At 33.0% G+C, this 13,751-nt stretch overlaps 1 protein-coding gene and 1 non-coding gene across 14 annotated transcripts in view; both read right to left on the bottom strand.

Annotated features, from left to right (window-relative positions):
* LOC129749106 (sodium-dependent neutral amino acid transporter B(0)AT3) overlaps window positions 1–13,751 on the bottom strand; it is a 157,710-nt gene that overhangs the window by 50,381 nt on the left and 93,578 nt on the right. For all 13 annotated transcript variants that reach the window (XR_008737927.1, XM_055743971.1, XM_055743983.1 and 10 more), the window contains exon 4: window positions 2,577–2,809. Coding sequence is in view for 12 of the 13 variants with exons in the window: in XM_055743971.1 (XP_055599946.1) it covers window positions 2,577–2,809 (233 nt within the window). In the remaining variant the exon portion in view is untranslated. The remainder of the gene's footprint in view (window positions 1–2,576; window positions 2,810–13,751) is intronic.
* Window positions 2,230–2,302, bottom strand: Trnav-uac (transfer RNA valine (anticodon UAC)). The gene has a single exon. It is a non-coding gene; the product is annotated as a tRNA-Val (tRNA).

Genomic DNA, 13,751 nt, shown 5'->3' with positions numbered 1-13,751 from the left:
AATGTCAAAAATGACAAAAATTTAAAAAAAATGTCAAAATTGTTAAAATTGTCAAAAATGACAAAAATGACAAAAATGACAAAAATGACAAAAATGACAAAAATGACAAAAATGACAAAAATGACAAAAATGACAAAAATGACAGAAATGACAAAAATGACAAAAATGACAAAAAGGACAAAAATGACAAAAATGACAAAAATGACAAAAATGACAAAAATTAAAAAAAATGTCAAAAATGTCAAAATGACAAAAATGACAAAAATGACAAAAATGACAAAAATGACAAAAATGACAAAAATGACAAAAATGACAAAAATGACAAAAATGACAAAAATGACAAAAATGACAAAAATGACAAAAATGACAAAAATGACAAAAATGACAAAAATGACAAAAATGACAAAAATGACAAAAATGACAAAAATGACAAAAATGACAAAAATGACAAAAATGACAAAAATGACAAAAATGACAAAAATGACAAAAATGACAAAAATGACAAAAATGACAAAAATGACAAAAATGACAAAAATGACAAAAATGACAAAAATGACAAAAATGACAAAAATGACAAAAATGACAAAAATGACAAAAATGACAAAAATGACAAAAATCACAAAAATCACAAAAATCACAAAAATCACAAAAATCACAAAAATGACAGAAATGACAAAAATGACAAAAATGACAAAAATGACAAAAATGACAAAAATGACAAAAATGACAAAAATGACAAAAATGACAAAAATGACAAAAATGACAAAAATTACAAAAATGACAAAAATTACAAAAATGACAAAAATTACAAAAATGACAAAAATGACAAAAATGACAAAAATGACAAAAATGACAAAAATGACAAAAATGACAAAAATGACAAAAATGACAAAAATGACAAAAATGACAAAAATGACAAAAATGACAAAAATGACAAAAATGACAAAAATGACAAAAATGACAAAAATGACAAAAATGACAAAAATGACAAAAATGACAAAAATGACAAAAATGACAAAAATGACAAAAATGACAAAAATGACAAAAATGACAAAAATGACAAAAATGACAAAAATGACAAAAATGACAAAAATGACAAAAATGACAAAAATGACAAAAATGACAAAAATGACAAAAATGACAAAAATGACAAAAATGACAAAAATGACAAAAATGACAAAAATGACAAAAATGACAAAAATGACAAAAATGACAAAAATGACAAAAATGACAAAAATCACAAAAATGACAAAAATGACAAAAATGACAAAAATGACAAAAAATGACAAAAATGACCAAAATGACCAAAATGACAAATAGGACAAAAATAAGAAAAATGACAAAATGATAAAAATGACACCAAGTTGGCAAAAAATTACATAAAAAATGACACAAATCACACAAAAATTATAAAATTTTCGGTCACCCTTTATCCAGTTCTCATTTTCTAGATTAACTATTGTAAATCGATTCGATTTCAGGTGTTTGAAAAACGAGTTTCGAACTATTTTTATTGGACAGTTCAAAATTTGAATATTTTTTTATCGATAAACTCATTACAGTATTTGAGGCTTTGCCTTTGAATATAATTCGATTTTGAAATATAGTTTTTAATTTTAAGATATGATTTTAGGGTTTCAAGGATGAAATTCACACTTCGATCAACCGATTCGTTTAAAAAACGTATTATTAAAATGTCAAATATTTTTGAATATTTTAATCCAAATTTTGCTAACCAAAAATGGGGTTTCGTTGTAGGTATTTGGAATTAAATTTTTGTTCTGGGCTAAATTGTTATTAAATATCTTTTGATTTCAAGCAAGTATTGCGTTGATTTTTTTTTTGTCTAAGCATTTATAACCTTTAAAAGATTTGCATTTCTGAAATTATATGGCTAAGATTTTTGACCAAATTTCCGAAGTTTTTAGAGTCAATATTCGCTTACTTCAATTGGAATTGTAAAATATGATTCACATTTTTTGTTATAAAATGGATCGATTAGTTTTCCTTCAAGAAAATAGTTGCATCATGTCTCAGAACTTAAAAAAAATGAAAAAATAACACTGACTTAGAATAACAGACTCAGTTTCAATAGTCTCGAATTTTTGTCTGTATCAAACGTTTCAATTGATCCAATTACTGTAATGTTGAAAATTTTTTGTATTACCTATTATTAAATTAACTTTTATAATTTTCAGTTGTTAATAGCACGATATCATAAAATATCGCTGGTTCCATCCAGGATCGAACTGGAGACCTTCTGCGTGTAAAGCAGACGTGATAACCGCTACACTATGGAACCGATGAAGAACGCTGTTGGTTCACTTTACTAGACGGTAATTCATCGGTTTATTTAAGCCCGCTTCGAATGAACCGATCGAATGATTCTTTAAATTCATTCCAATTTTAAAGCGCCTACAGGTAGACTACAAACTTTGGGGCGACGCAAATAAACTTCGTTATCTTTTTTTTGGCCAGGAATTTAGACGTCGTCACCGTGCTCAAGCAAGCGAACAAATTAAAAAAAAAAAAAACCGACAAATCGTCAGTGCCACGCGCTAAATTCTCAAACTCACCCGAAAGCTGTTGAAGAAGTAGAAGAAGCACCAGGTGATGATCACGTTGTAGTAGATGGCCACGAATAGGGTCACGATGCAGGACGAAATTCCTATTCCGCCCAGCCAGGGATGGATGGTGTTCCACACCCCGAGGGCACCGAGACGCATCCGCTGGCCCATCCCCAGCTCGATCAGGAACAGCGGGATTCCCTCCAGTATCAGCATAATCATGAACGGAATCAGAAAGGCACCTGGAAGATGAAGGTAGAAGAAAACGGAATCAAATTAGACAGGTATGTAATTGATGGTTTTTCTTTAGATTTTGTACGTTTGCTTTTTATTGAAAGGAATGAACACAGCCGAGAAAAATAATAACATTATTTGGGTTTGAATGAACGTAGTTCATTCTGTCGGAGGATACTTTGTTGTTGTTTTTCTTTTCAGAAGGTTTTGAAGCGCCACGTGTTGATGATGAGGTTATGTTCTATTTTTCATGAAATGACTTCGAAAACTTTTTTTTTAGGGAAGATTTTGTGATACCCCCTGGTAGCCCTAACATGTATATCTCATATATTGATTGTCAGGGACATTCCCACAACCCAGTAATCGAGACCGGTATGTCCGTGCTTGATGTGTGGCTTACGTGACGGTGCCGTAATTATAAGTTATTTCTGTAATTTGTTACCTTCCACTTTCTCGTTCCGTTCTGCCTAGTGCAGTGGCGGAATACCCAGATTAAAACCAAATGCTTAGGCACTTTTGCGTGACATCTACGAATGAGGTATTTATTGGATTAAGATTATTGTGTGACTTTATTGAATACAGTTCTTGAAATCGTTTTGGATTCCTGACAAATTTACAGATTTTTAGAATAACAATTCTTTGTTTTTCAGGTCTCTTCTCAAGGATGTCTTTTCGAAAAATAAGGAGGAAGGATAAGAATCCGTACAAAAAACTAAACTGCATCACTGAGCGAGCTATTTCCACGCCGCCGGCATCATTAGGTGACCCATACTTCCGTTTCCGGATTACACACTATAATGACAGCCGCACCAACATCAACAAACACATGAACTTCAAGGTTATCAGCTGTGGTAGACCTTTCCTCTGTCTGTGACCTCAATCCTTACACCCTCTCTTCCATTTGAGCCTCAACTTGGTGTGGCGTTGTTTGTCAAGCCAATAGAGAGTCTCGGTTGGGTGGACACGCAAGTTCGATTTAATCCTGCCCTCCCTGCTACCTAAATACTTCCTTCGAGCTAGTGCCGGCACAAACATGATGTTGCAATACGGTTCGGTTCACTGGAGGCAGGAAAAGTGTCCGGCAAACCGGCAAACTATTTTTAGTAAACGCTTAAGTATTCGGGCTAGCAATGCACTTTTTTCCGACTACCAGTAGGATACTTTGTATTGGCCACAGTAGAACCGAGGGACCGAGGGAAAGATTAAATTTCCGGTTTCATGTCAGCGTTTTTTTTTTTGCTTGATGTGAGAAGAGCTTTCTTCGACCTACCGATTTTTTTCTTTTGAATTACTCCTATTCTAAAAGATGCAAAATTTTCCTTTAAACTGACAACTTTCCGTTATCTATCAGCTGGTATAATTGGCATCGATCTGTTCCGGCAAAGTGGGAAACCATAGAGAAAAATTCCACTGCATCAAACAGCAATTGTCCGGCCGGTTGTCGTCACTCGACTTGTCGGGGACTCGGAATGAACTTGTGTTTAGTTTAGGTAGTCAATCAACTAACTGGTTGCGATGACTGATTGCTGATGGCTGTCTCGTCAGCCTCAGTCTGCAGTCAGGCAGTCACTAATCAGTCAGCTATCTAATAGTTCACTCATCAAGTTCAAGCTAACTAACGGTGTGTCGGTCCCTTTTGGCTAGTTCACAGTTGCTGCTTGCTAATATTGCTGTCCAATTTAAATTAGGTATCTCTCCTGGGGGCTGTTGCTGCCAGCAGCTGTTATTGGCGCTGTTATAGCTACTAGAATTCGATGAACACATTCATTAAATAGATCGGGCGGGGAGAAGGTGTTTTCTATCAGTCGGTACCTATTGATGCACCATGTGTTCGGAAGGCATTGATACATGCGTTTAAGTATATGGAATTATTGGTCACTCTGGAAAATTTGTAGCAATAGTTTTATTTACTGCTCACCAATTGGTGGAGTCAATACCATTGCACTCGAGCTGTGTGTTTCCTACTAAATTATAAAGACTAGATTCAACAAAATAATAACTTGGATTTTCTATACCTTTCTGATTGAACTTATTCTATATCTCACCTCTCCATTCATGTTATTAAAAAAAATCATTATAATGTTTTGATGAAAAGATGTCCATGTATGGCGTACATTCCGAGCTAATTCGCATTATTTGCCTTGATTCTTATATTACAAATATTCTCTGATATCGGTACTACAGAATATTTAAATTGGATGAAAGAAATCCATATTTGATCTTTTGAAACCTGATAACAGATAGTAACCGCCTTTTCCGAATAAATTATGTCAATTAAAGAAAAAAACGTGTTTTTTTTTGAAACTACACATTGGGATTTCATTTTTACAGTTGAGTCAAACGTGTAGTATCTTAAATCAAAGTAACCTTTTAACATGTTGACAACATGAACATTGGGATTCTTGTTTCAACCACTGACCATACTGACTGGACACTCGATTTGGTTTGTTACATTATTTTTCCAACAGTAAGCAATATCGATTCCAGAGTGCGCATCGATCGATTTGAAGAAATAGTATCCCAGTTAGAAAGTGCCACCCAACTTTAAAAAAAAGGCAGTTTTTACGATAAAATCGAGCTAATAAACAGGAATATTTTTCCTACACAGCATTTTTTTCGTCAAATTTAGCAGGTTCGCCACCTACCATCGGTATTGCGCACCTGCAAAATTTGACAAAAAAAAAATATCCAAAAAATTGTCGAATTTTTGCTCTAACTGTCATGTCAGTGTGATCAGTGTTTCAACTACATATAAGCAAGTGCAGATGTCATGAAGTTTCTCTTGTAAAGTGAGAAACTAGTCCGGTTTTCCCGATGCTACATTGGCGACGAGGATAAAGAAACCTTCGCGTTGGATAAGAGGAAAAGGGTTCAGGTATGTTAATCTTAAGATTCATTTTCTCGAAATTTGGAGAAAAATTAGAAACAAACCAGTCGCTAAAATGCGAATCGAAAGTCCGATTTGTGTCCGATGTAGTAGAACAGGATCAGGCGCTTGAATGCGCAATGAGAAGGCTGATTCCATTCTGCCGAAAAGCAGGTGAAAAACTATTGTAAACGTTTGTTGTTGAAGATGAGTTAAGAAGTGGAAATGGAGGATGATTCCATTCTGCCGAAAAGCAGGTAAAAAACTATTTTTTAGAAGATAGAAATGGATCAGGTGCTTAAATGCACATTTAGAAGTCTGATTCCATTCTACCAATAAGGCAGGTAAAGAATTGTTGTTATGAACTATAGTCGCTAAAATGCGCAGATGAAAGTCTGGTGTCATTTAATATTTGGCCATGAAGTCTTCTAAATGAGAAAGATGGAAGTTTCAAACGGTTCGAAAAATGGTTGTCAGTTGAAATTCCCACACAAACAACAAGAGAGCTTGGATGAAAAACAAATGATATTTGTGATTGACAAAAAAAGGTGTGTATGTTATTTCGATCAGCTGCTTCGTTTCGTCGACTTTGAAAAAGTATTCGAGAGTTAAGAGTCATATTTTGTGGAGGTCGTTTGAAATAAACTCAACATTCCCAGTTGTGATGTCAACTAAACACGCTGTTTTTATTTCGGCTGGAATTTTTTTCTCGGGGTTTAGTTAGAAAATCGCTTAAAAAAATCGAGTTTGAGGTCGAAGAAGTATAGATTGGAATAGTGATTATAAGGAAACGAATATTTCGTTGTTTTTCTGGTTGTCACGGGCCAGAAAAAATATTTTTTCAACATATGTTCACATATGTTCACATATGTTCACATATGTTCAACATATGTTCAAAGTGCGAGAGAACGCTTTAAAAAAGTGAGGTTAAGTGATCAAAGAAGAAGAAGGAGAAATGAACTCAAGGGCTGAGTGAAAAGAGTCTAAATTCGAATGACGGAACACTGAATCCGTAAACTACTTTTCTGTATGAAATATGTGACACTTTAAAAATTTGTCGAAGCGTGATATTGTTATTGGAGCAGTATGTTTAACATAAGAAGATAGCAAACAATGTGCTGATAGCGATCTCCATAGACAATCGTTTTGATAACTGAAATTACAAAAAATAGGTGTTGAACACCTGAGAAATGTTTCATTTGCACATTCATGTCTAGACAGAAAAAAATATCCTCTTTTTACGGAGTTTAAAAAAATATATATAAAAAAAGGAAAGTAATTTTAGTATCTTAAATCAGGGGTGAGCAACCTTTTGAACCAACGGGCCAATTTAAATTTGAAATCTTGTTGGCGGGCCGCACTTGAATTAACATTTCTTAAGTATGTTTCTGGCGAAAACTAATCTGAAAAAGGAAAGATAAAACGAATTCACGTGTACAACATCAGAAATTCAACACGACTTTTTAAATAACTGACGTTTAAAAGGTACATCACTAATTCTTTGTCATTTTTAAATTCTCTCAAGTTTTAAAAGTATTTTTTCATGAACATTAGTTTATACAACATTCTTGTTTAAACCGATGGTACTATTTTTCATCACTTTCATTAAAAAATCTTCTGGAGCTTAGCACGGTGATAACTAAAAGTGCGAAAAATATATATTAAAAAAACGACTGTCTTCTTAGCATAGGGATTCGCTAATTGGCTTTCAGCGATTTTTTTCAACAATTAAAACTTGTCCTCAAAGTATGGATTTTTTTCCTCCAAACGGTAAAAACCCCGTTTTTTGAATACAAGTTGTGCAAGGTTGTCGAAATCACAGAAAAATATTCAATTCTACATATTTTCAAGCAACTATCTTCAAAACTGCATTCTTAATTCTAGAATTTTTTATCCAGATTTCTATAATTTCTATATTATTTAGGTATAATTGGGATGGGATTTCTACAGCTATTCTAGACGTTGGTAATGGGAATGCGATTCATAGGCGAATTAACTCAATTCATCGATGTTTGTTATAAATGTTTGTTTAATATCTGAAAAAAGCACACAGATAATCGCCAAAGACCTTTTGGATCGAATAACAGAATTTCAGATCTCTATTGCTGTCAGCTAATCAATGTTGATAAAAAATCCAAAAACGTTCACCCAGGCTTTATTATTGAACTTTCATAATTTTCGTTAATATTTAGAAATAACAATTAGGTATGTATTTCAGTTTTGGTTTGATATTTTTTTGCCAGTATTTGAATGCTCACAGAACCGTTCTTTTCGAGTTTGATAGAATTATTTAAAAAGAAAATTATCTGCTGAACTTTTTTTTTGTCATACAACTTTATTCTTGCTTGAAACAAAAATAATAACTTCACTAACGGAATTCGAAATTCCTTTGATCATGTGTAGCTTTCGATTTTTTGCTGCTCTTCCTCACTTTAATGCATTTTGCTTTTCAAAGTGGTAGGAGTTAAATAATCAGGAAAAATGTATCCTGAATAAAAAAAAACCAATATAGTGTTATGCCAATAAACAAAATTGCATTTGTGCCTTCAACAGAACATCTTTCTTCATCTTTCTAAAATACTAGAAAAAAGGTTAACAATCTGAATGGTTGTTGAGAAAATGCAGATAAGTGCATATTTGATCAAGTCATATACTAAATTTTCCTATCGATCCATTGTAGAAGAAGTTAAGGCATACAAATTTGAAAAAAGCCTCGCGGGCTGCACAAAAAGGTCTCGCGGGCCACATGCGGCCCGCGGGCCGCGGGATGCTCATCCCTGTCTTAAATCATAGTAACGTTTTAATATGTTGACAACATGAAAATTGGGGAGCCAAGGTCTTTAAATTACTAAGTTCTCTGACTTTCACAGTAAGTAGGCTTGGCTTTGATTTCAACTATAAGCCCTATAAGCAAGTGCAGACGTCATGAAGCTTCTCTTGTAAAGTTAGAAACCAGTCCTGTTTTCCCGATAGGTACTACAAAACGTCGAGCAACTGTTCAATCCAACTTTCCTTTTTGAATCTGAATTTTTTCTATGTTTTGTTAGAATGCTCAGTAGAAAACCTGCCAACTTTGGAGTAGTTTATTTATTGAAGAAGACAGGTGCGAATGAAATCGCGTAAGTCCTAGGTACAAAATGAATGTACCTATCATGATATAATTTGGGTTGGATTTGGATTTGGACCCCAACGTTACGTTATTTTGCTGTTGACGTTTATTATACAGCAAATGATGCTATAAGTTATTATTTCATTGTTTGAAGTTTATTAAAATCATCTTCCAGATGGCGAAGATTGCTCTTCAATTCTTTTACGCAGTCTCAAATGCTTTAAATCGTGATCCAACCTTAAAATTTTTTTTTTAATGTTTAGAACCAAAAGTTCCCAGGAAAAGGACAGTTCTTGAAGTTTTATTTTTAAATGAACTGAAATAGTTAACTCTTATTTAATCACTTGTCAAGTTAGATTTTCTGTTGTTTTGATTACATATTTTCATTAGTGAAGATTGTTTAAGTTTGTTTTTAGTTTTATTGATTAGATCCTAGGCTTCAGCCCTTTATCTTATTCTATAATATAAATGACACCTAATAACTGAGTAATTGTTAATTTGTAAAAGAGCACTGCACAATTCTACTTTTGATTTGCGTAGCGTTGTAAAATGATATCATTCGATACATTGGTTCGTTTCTGGCGTAGTTCTGGATCCGATTACCTAGTTGAAACGGCCTTACGCTTCGTAAACTGCTGCGGCCTTCGTACGGAGATATATAAGATAATAAATGTGGCGAATGATACCTTCCACAGATTAAATCCTTTAGAAACAGTGCGTCGATCGATTTTCTTCGGGTTTCCAGCGTGTCCAAACCTACCATCATGCACAAGACTCGATATTCCGGCATTTCTGCTTGCCACCCAAGGTTTCTCAAAGCGTATTTCAAGAACTTCTGCTGAACTCTCTCTAGTCTGTTGTTGTGTATGTTGTAGTACGGTCGCCACACACTGCCGGCATATTCAATGACGGTTCTAACTAATCCAGTGTAGATTGAGACAATCGTGTAGGGATTATCCAGCTCGTGACAGATTCTACAAACCATTTCGAACATAGAATTTGCCTTTGCTACAACTTTTTCGATGTGTTTTGGAAAAGTTAATTCAGCGTCCAACTCCACTCCTAAATCTTTCACTGAGCTTTGCCGAGCAATAATGAAATCGTTCTCTAAGCGGTATTCATAAGTGATATTGCTTACTTTCCGAGAAAATGTTATCACGTTACAATCGAGGAATTGATCTTTAGGTCGAATCTACTGCAGCGCTCTGTGAACCTGTGCAAGGCGTTTTGCAGAGTCACGCAATCCTTCGGGTGACGAATAGGCAAAAACATTTTTCAATCATCGGCGTATACCAGCGCGAACACATCAGTCAGCACTTCAGGAAATTCATTCATAACAGCGGTGAAAAGAAGGGGTCCCAAGTGACTCCCTTGTGGAACACCACTGTTGACCGAGAAAGTACTAGATCTCACGTTTTCGAATCCATTGGAGACAGGATGCAGAATCCATCATCTGAAATTCTCTGAAATTGCAGATAACTTTTGTTTTTCTTAAGCTCTTTTTTAAACAGCTCATACCTCAGGCCCGTGCAAAGGACCCGTCCATGGGGGGGGGGGGGGGGGGGGGGGTTTCGAAATTCTTATTTAGCCAAAAATGATAATAATTCCAAAAAACACACAATAAATTAGGAAATTGATTTCTAAACCATTTACGTAGGGGAGAGTGGGGTATCGTGGGCCATGGGAAAACGTGGGCCACTTTTACTATCTCAGATGTGTGTTGAGATAAAAATCTCAAATAAACTGTCATCGTCGTCGTTTTGCGTGAGCATATATTCCTATATGTTGTTGACAGAAATACGCATCATATGCTTCTTTAATTTATCAAGCTAAAAAAAGGTAGAAAAATTTACTTACATAATTGAAAAAAACACCCGCTAATTTCATCGATGGGGAACCTAAAGTGCATAACAAAAATATGCCCATACGCTCATGATCTTAGTTTTGTCATGATCTTTCACATGGGAAAGGAATTTTTGATAATACATCAATAAGTCACTCAAACGCAATCAATTTGCAAATCATAGCTTGTGGGGAATCGTGGGCCACACATCTTGAATCACCTATATTTTTATGTTTTTATACGCATTCAGAACTTAAAATAATTTTTACCTATCTGTAAAGTTTTCTTATGCCAAATGAAGAGTTATGAAAAATATTTTGTCCATCCTATATAGAAAATTTTGCCAAAACGTTCGCGAGCCAGGTTTTGGAATCTATGCGATCATACACAGCTCTCTTTTTTATTTCATCATCTGAAATTACTTTAAAATAACGAAATGAATTAGGAAATCACTGTTTTGGGTCAACTCATAAACTTTGCATGTTATTTGGTCAATTTGGATTTGGTGGCCCACAATTCCCCACCATTTTTCCAAATCCAAAAAATATTGCTTTTTTTCAAACAGTCCGAATTTGGGGAAAATAACTTATTAATTTTTTTTTTAAATACCTTATGATACCTTGAAAATGTAGAAAACCATACCATTTTTTATTTTCATTTTATCTTTTATAATAAAGAAGTTATGGATCAACAAAAAAAGTGGCCCATGATTCCCCACTCTCCCATACTTATTTTTATTACAAAAACTCATAAACAGTGAATTTTACTGATAAAATAAATCAAATTTTTCAAAACAAGTCAAAATGACTGTTTCAAATCAATGCTATTACCGGTAAGTCATTGATAAATTATTCAAAATGATGTTCCTAAGACTGAACTAGAAATAAGCTTGAAGATAAATTTTAAGCAGTCTAGTTTTCAAAATTAAAATCAAAGCTTCGGACATAAATGAATTCTTATGAATTAATATTAAATAAAATACATAAAATATATTATCAAATTAAAAAAAAAAACTGAAGTTACAAATAAATGTCAGATCAGATTAAAAATTGACCATGATTTAAAATTGTTAGAAAAATGATAATGATTGTTATTATTAATCTAATTATCAAATTTTACATTTATTTTCTTAATTTTCAATTGAAGAATTGATTAAAAAAAATGTAATATCTTGAATTTAAAAAATCATGATTTGAAGTAAAATTCTCGACTAGGAAAAATTAGGAAAAAAAAAACTGATTTTTATTTGATAATAAGAAGAAAATATTTAATTATGTTTCAAGAGTTCAAGTGATCAAAGTCACAGATAAAACCTTTTTCTATATTTAAATTCTTCCAGTTTTTGGACCTTTAAAAGAGAGAAGGTGGAAACTAAGGTAAAAATTTAAAGGCTTTCAAGAAGAGTATGTTTTCAGAACAAAAAATTCAGAGAAAAAACAATCTTATGAAAATATTTCAATAGATTAAAAAAGTTAGATTTTAAAATTCGATAAATTTATTTGAAAATTAAAACAAATTATGAAGATGAAAAAGATAAGTTTTTTTTTAACATTTTAGAAGGATTTTTTTTATTAAGTTCGTCTAACCAGTTTAAAATCTTATTAATAGAATTTTTGACAACTCGAGGGAACTGGAAGTTGGTGCCTAAGATTTAATTATTGATTTAGAAGAAGAATTAAGCGTCCTGAGCTCGAAAAAATTTTGAGTATCACCTTGCGTTTGGTGATTATTAGCTTGATCATTAGGGTGTCCCAAAATTGCATAACTTCTGGGAATCTGGGGGCTCACCCTCCAAATGGTAGATTATGATGTGCAGAACAAACTTTTGTATGGGGCCGACTAAAAAAAATCATGTTTAGAGGTTCCGCAAGCGCGATCTTTAAAAAAAGTCCACTTTCAAAAGATTTGATTTTAAATAAATTCTGGGTCCAAAAATTTTCATAAAATTTATATATTTTATATTTTTTTAATTTTGTTTGAGTTAAAAACTACACGTAAAAATACAAAATGAACCAAATTTGTATCAAAATGTTAAACTAGAAAGCTATTTTCATGAAAAAAAATTTTTTTGGTCCAAAAATTTTGAATTCAACGGACCAAAATGTGTACCAAGCGTAGAATATTTTTGATACCAATGCCATCAAAAGATGCGGATTTTTGTGCACTTAAATTTTGCTGAACAAAACATGTGGTTTGTATCATCGTGTCAACAGCTATTCACGATTTAATGCTTAACAAAAATCACAATTTAGGATATTTTTTATTTAATTGATCAATTTTGTCTTAATAAATACCTACTTTAAAATCGAAATACTTGCAAAAAAAGACTTTGATGGTTTAAAGGAGTCATCAGAAGGCCATATGTCGAATTTGAGCAGAATCGGACAACAGGAAGGGGTTGCACTGAATCTCAAGTGTGAAAGGGATTCTGAGACATAGTGTTCTAAAGAAGCATAAAAAACGGGTTTTTCATCATACATTTTTGTCTTTACCAATCGATTGCTTGATTATGTAAATTTTATTAAAATTTAAATTAAGACTAACATTTCACCTGAAGACTGCAACTCGATTGGACTTAAAACAAAAAAGTTATGGCTGTTCCAAGATTGTATTTTGGTTACAAATTGTCCTGTAAAACGCAATGAGTAAAAAGTACTCATTGTGTGTTAAACGACAATTTGCCACAATAATACAATCTTTGAACAGCCATAACTTTTTTGTTTTAAGTCCAATCGAGTTGCAGTCTTCAAGTGAAATGTTAGAATTTATTTTAATTTTAATAAAACATTTATAACCAAGCAATCGATTGGTAAAGACAAAAATGTATGATGAAAAATCAGTTTTTTATGCTTCTTTAGAACACTATGTCTCAGAATCCCTTTCACACTTGAGATTCAGTGCAACCCCTTCCTGTTGTCCGATTCTGCTCAAATTCGGTATATGGCCTTCTGATGACTCCTTTAAACCATCAAAGTCTTTTTTTGCAAGTATTTTGATTTAAAAGTAGGTATTTATTAAGACAAAATTGATAAATTAAATAAAAAATATCCTAAATTGTGATTTATGTTAAGCATTAAATCGTGAATAGCTGTTCACACGTTGATACAAACCAAATGTTTGGTTCAGCAAAGT

This window comes from Uranotaenia lowii, chromosome 2 (assembly GCF_029784155.1).
Source record: "Uranotaenia lowii strain MFRU-FL chromosome 2, ASM2978415v1, whole genome shotgun sequence".
Classification (NCBI taxonomy): Eukaryota; Metazoa; Arthropoda; class Insecta; order Diptera; family Culicidae; genus Uranotaenia; species Uranotaenia lowii.
Note: the sequence above shows the minus strand (reverse complement) of the source record. Positions and strands in the feature narration are given on the sequence as shown.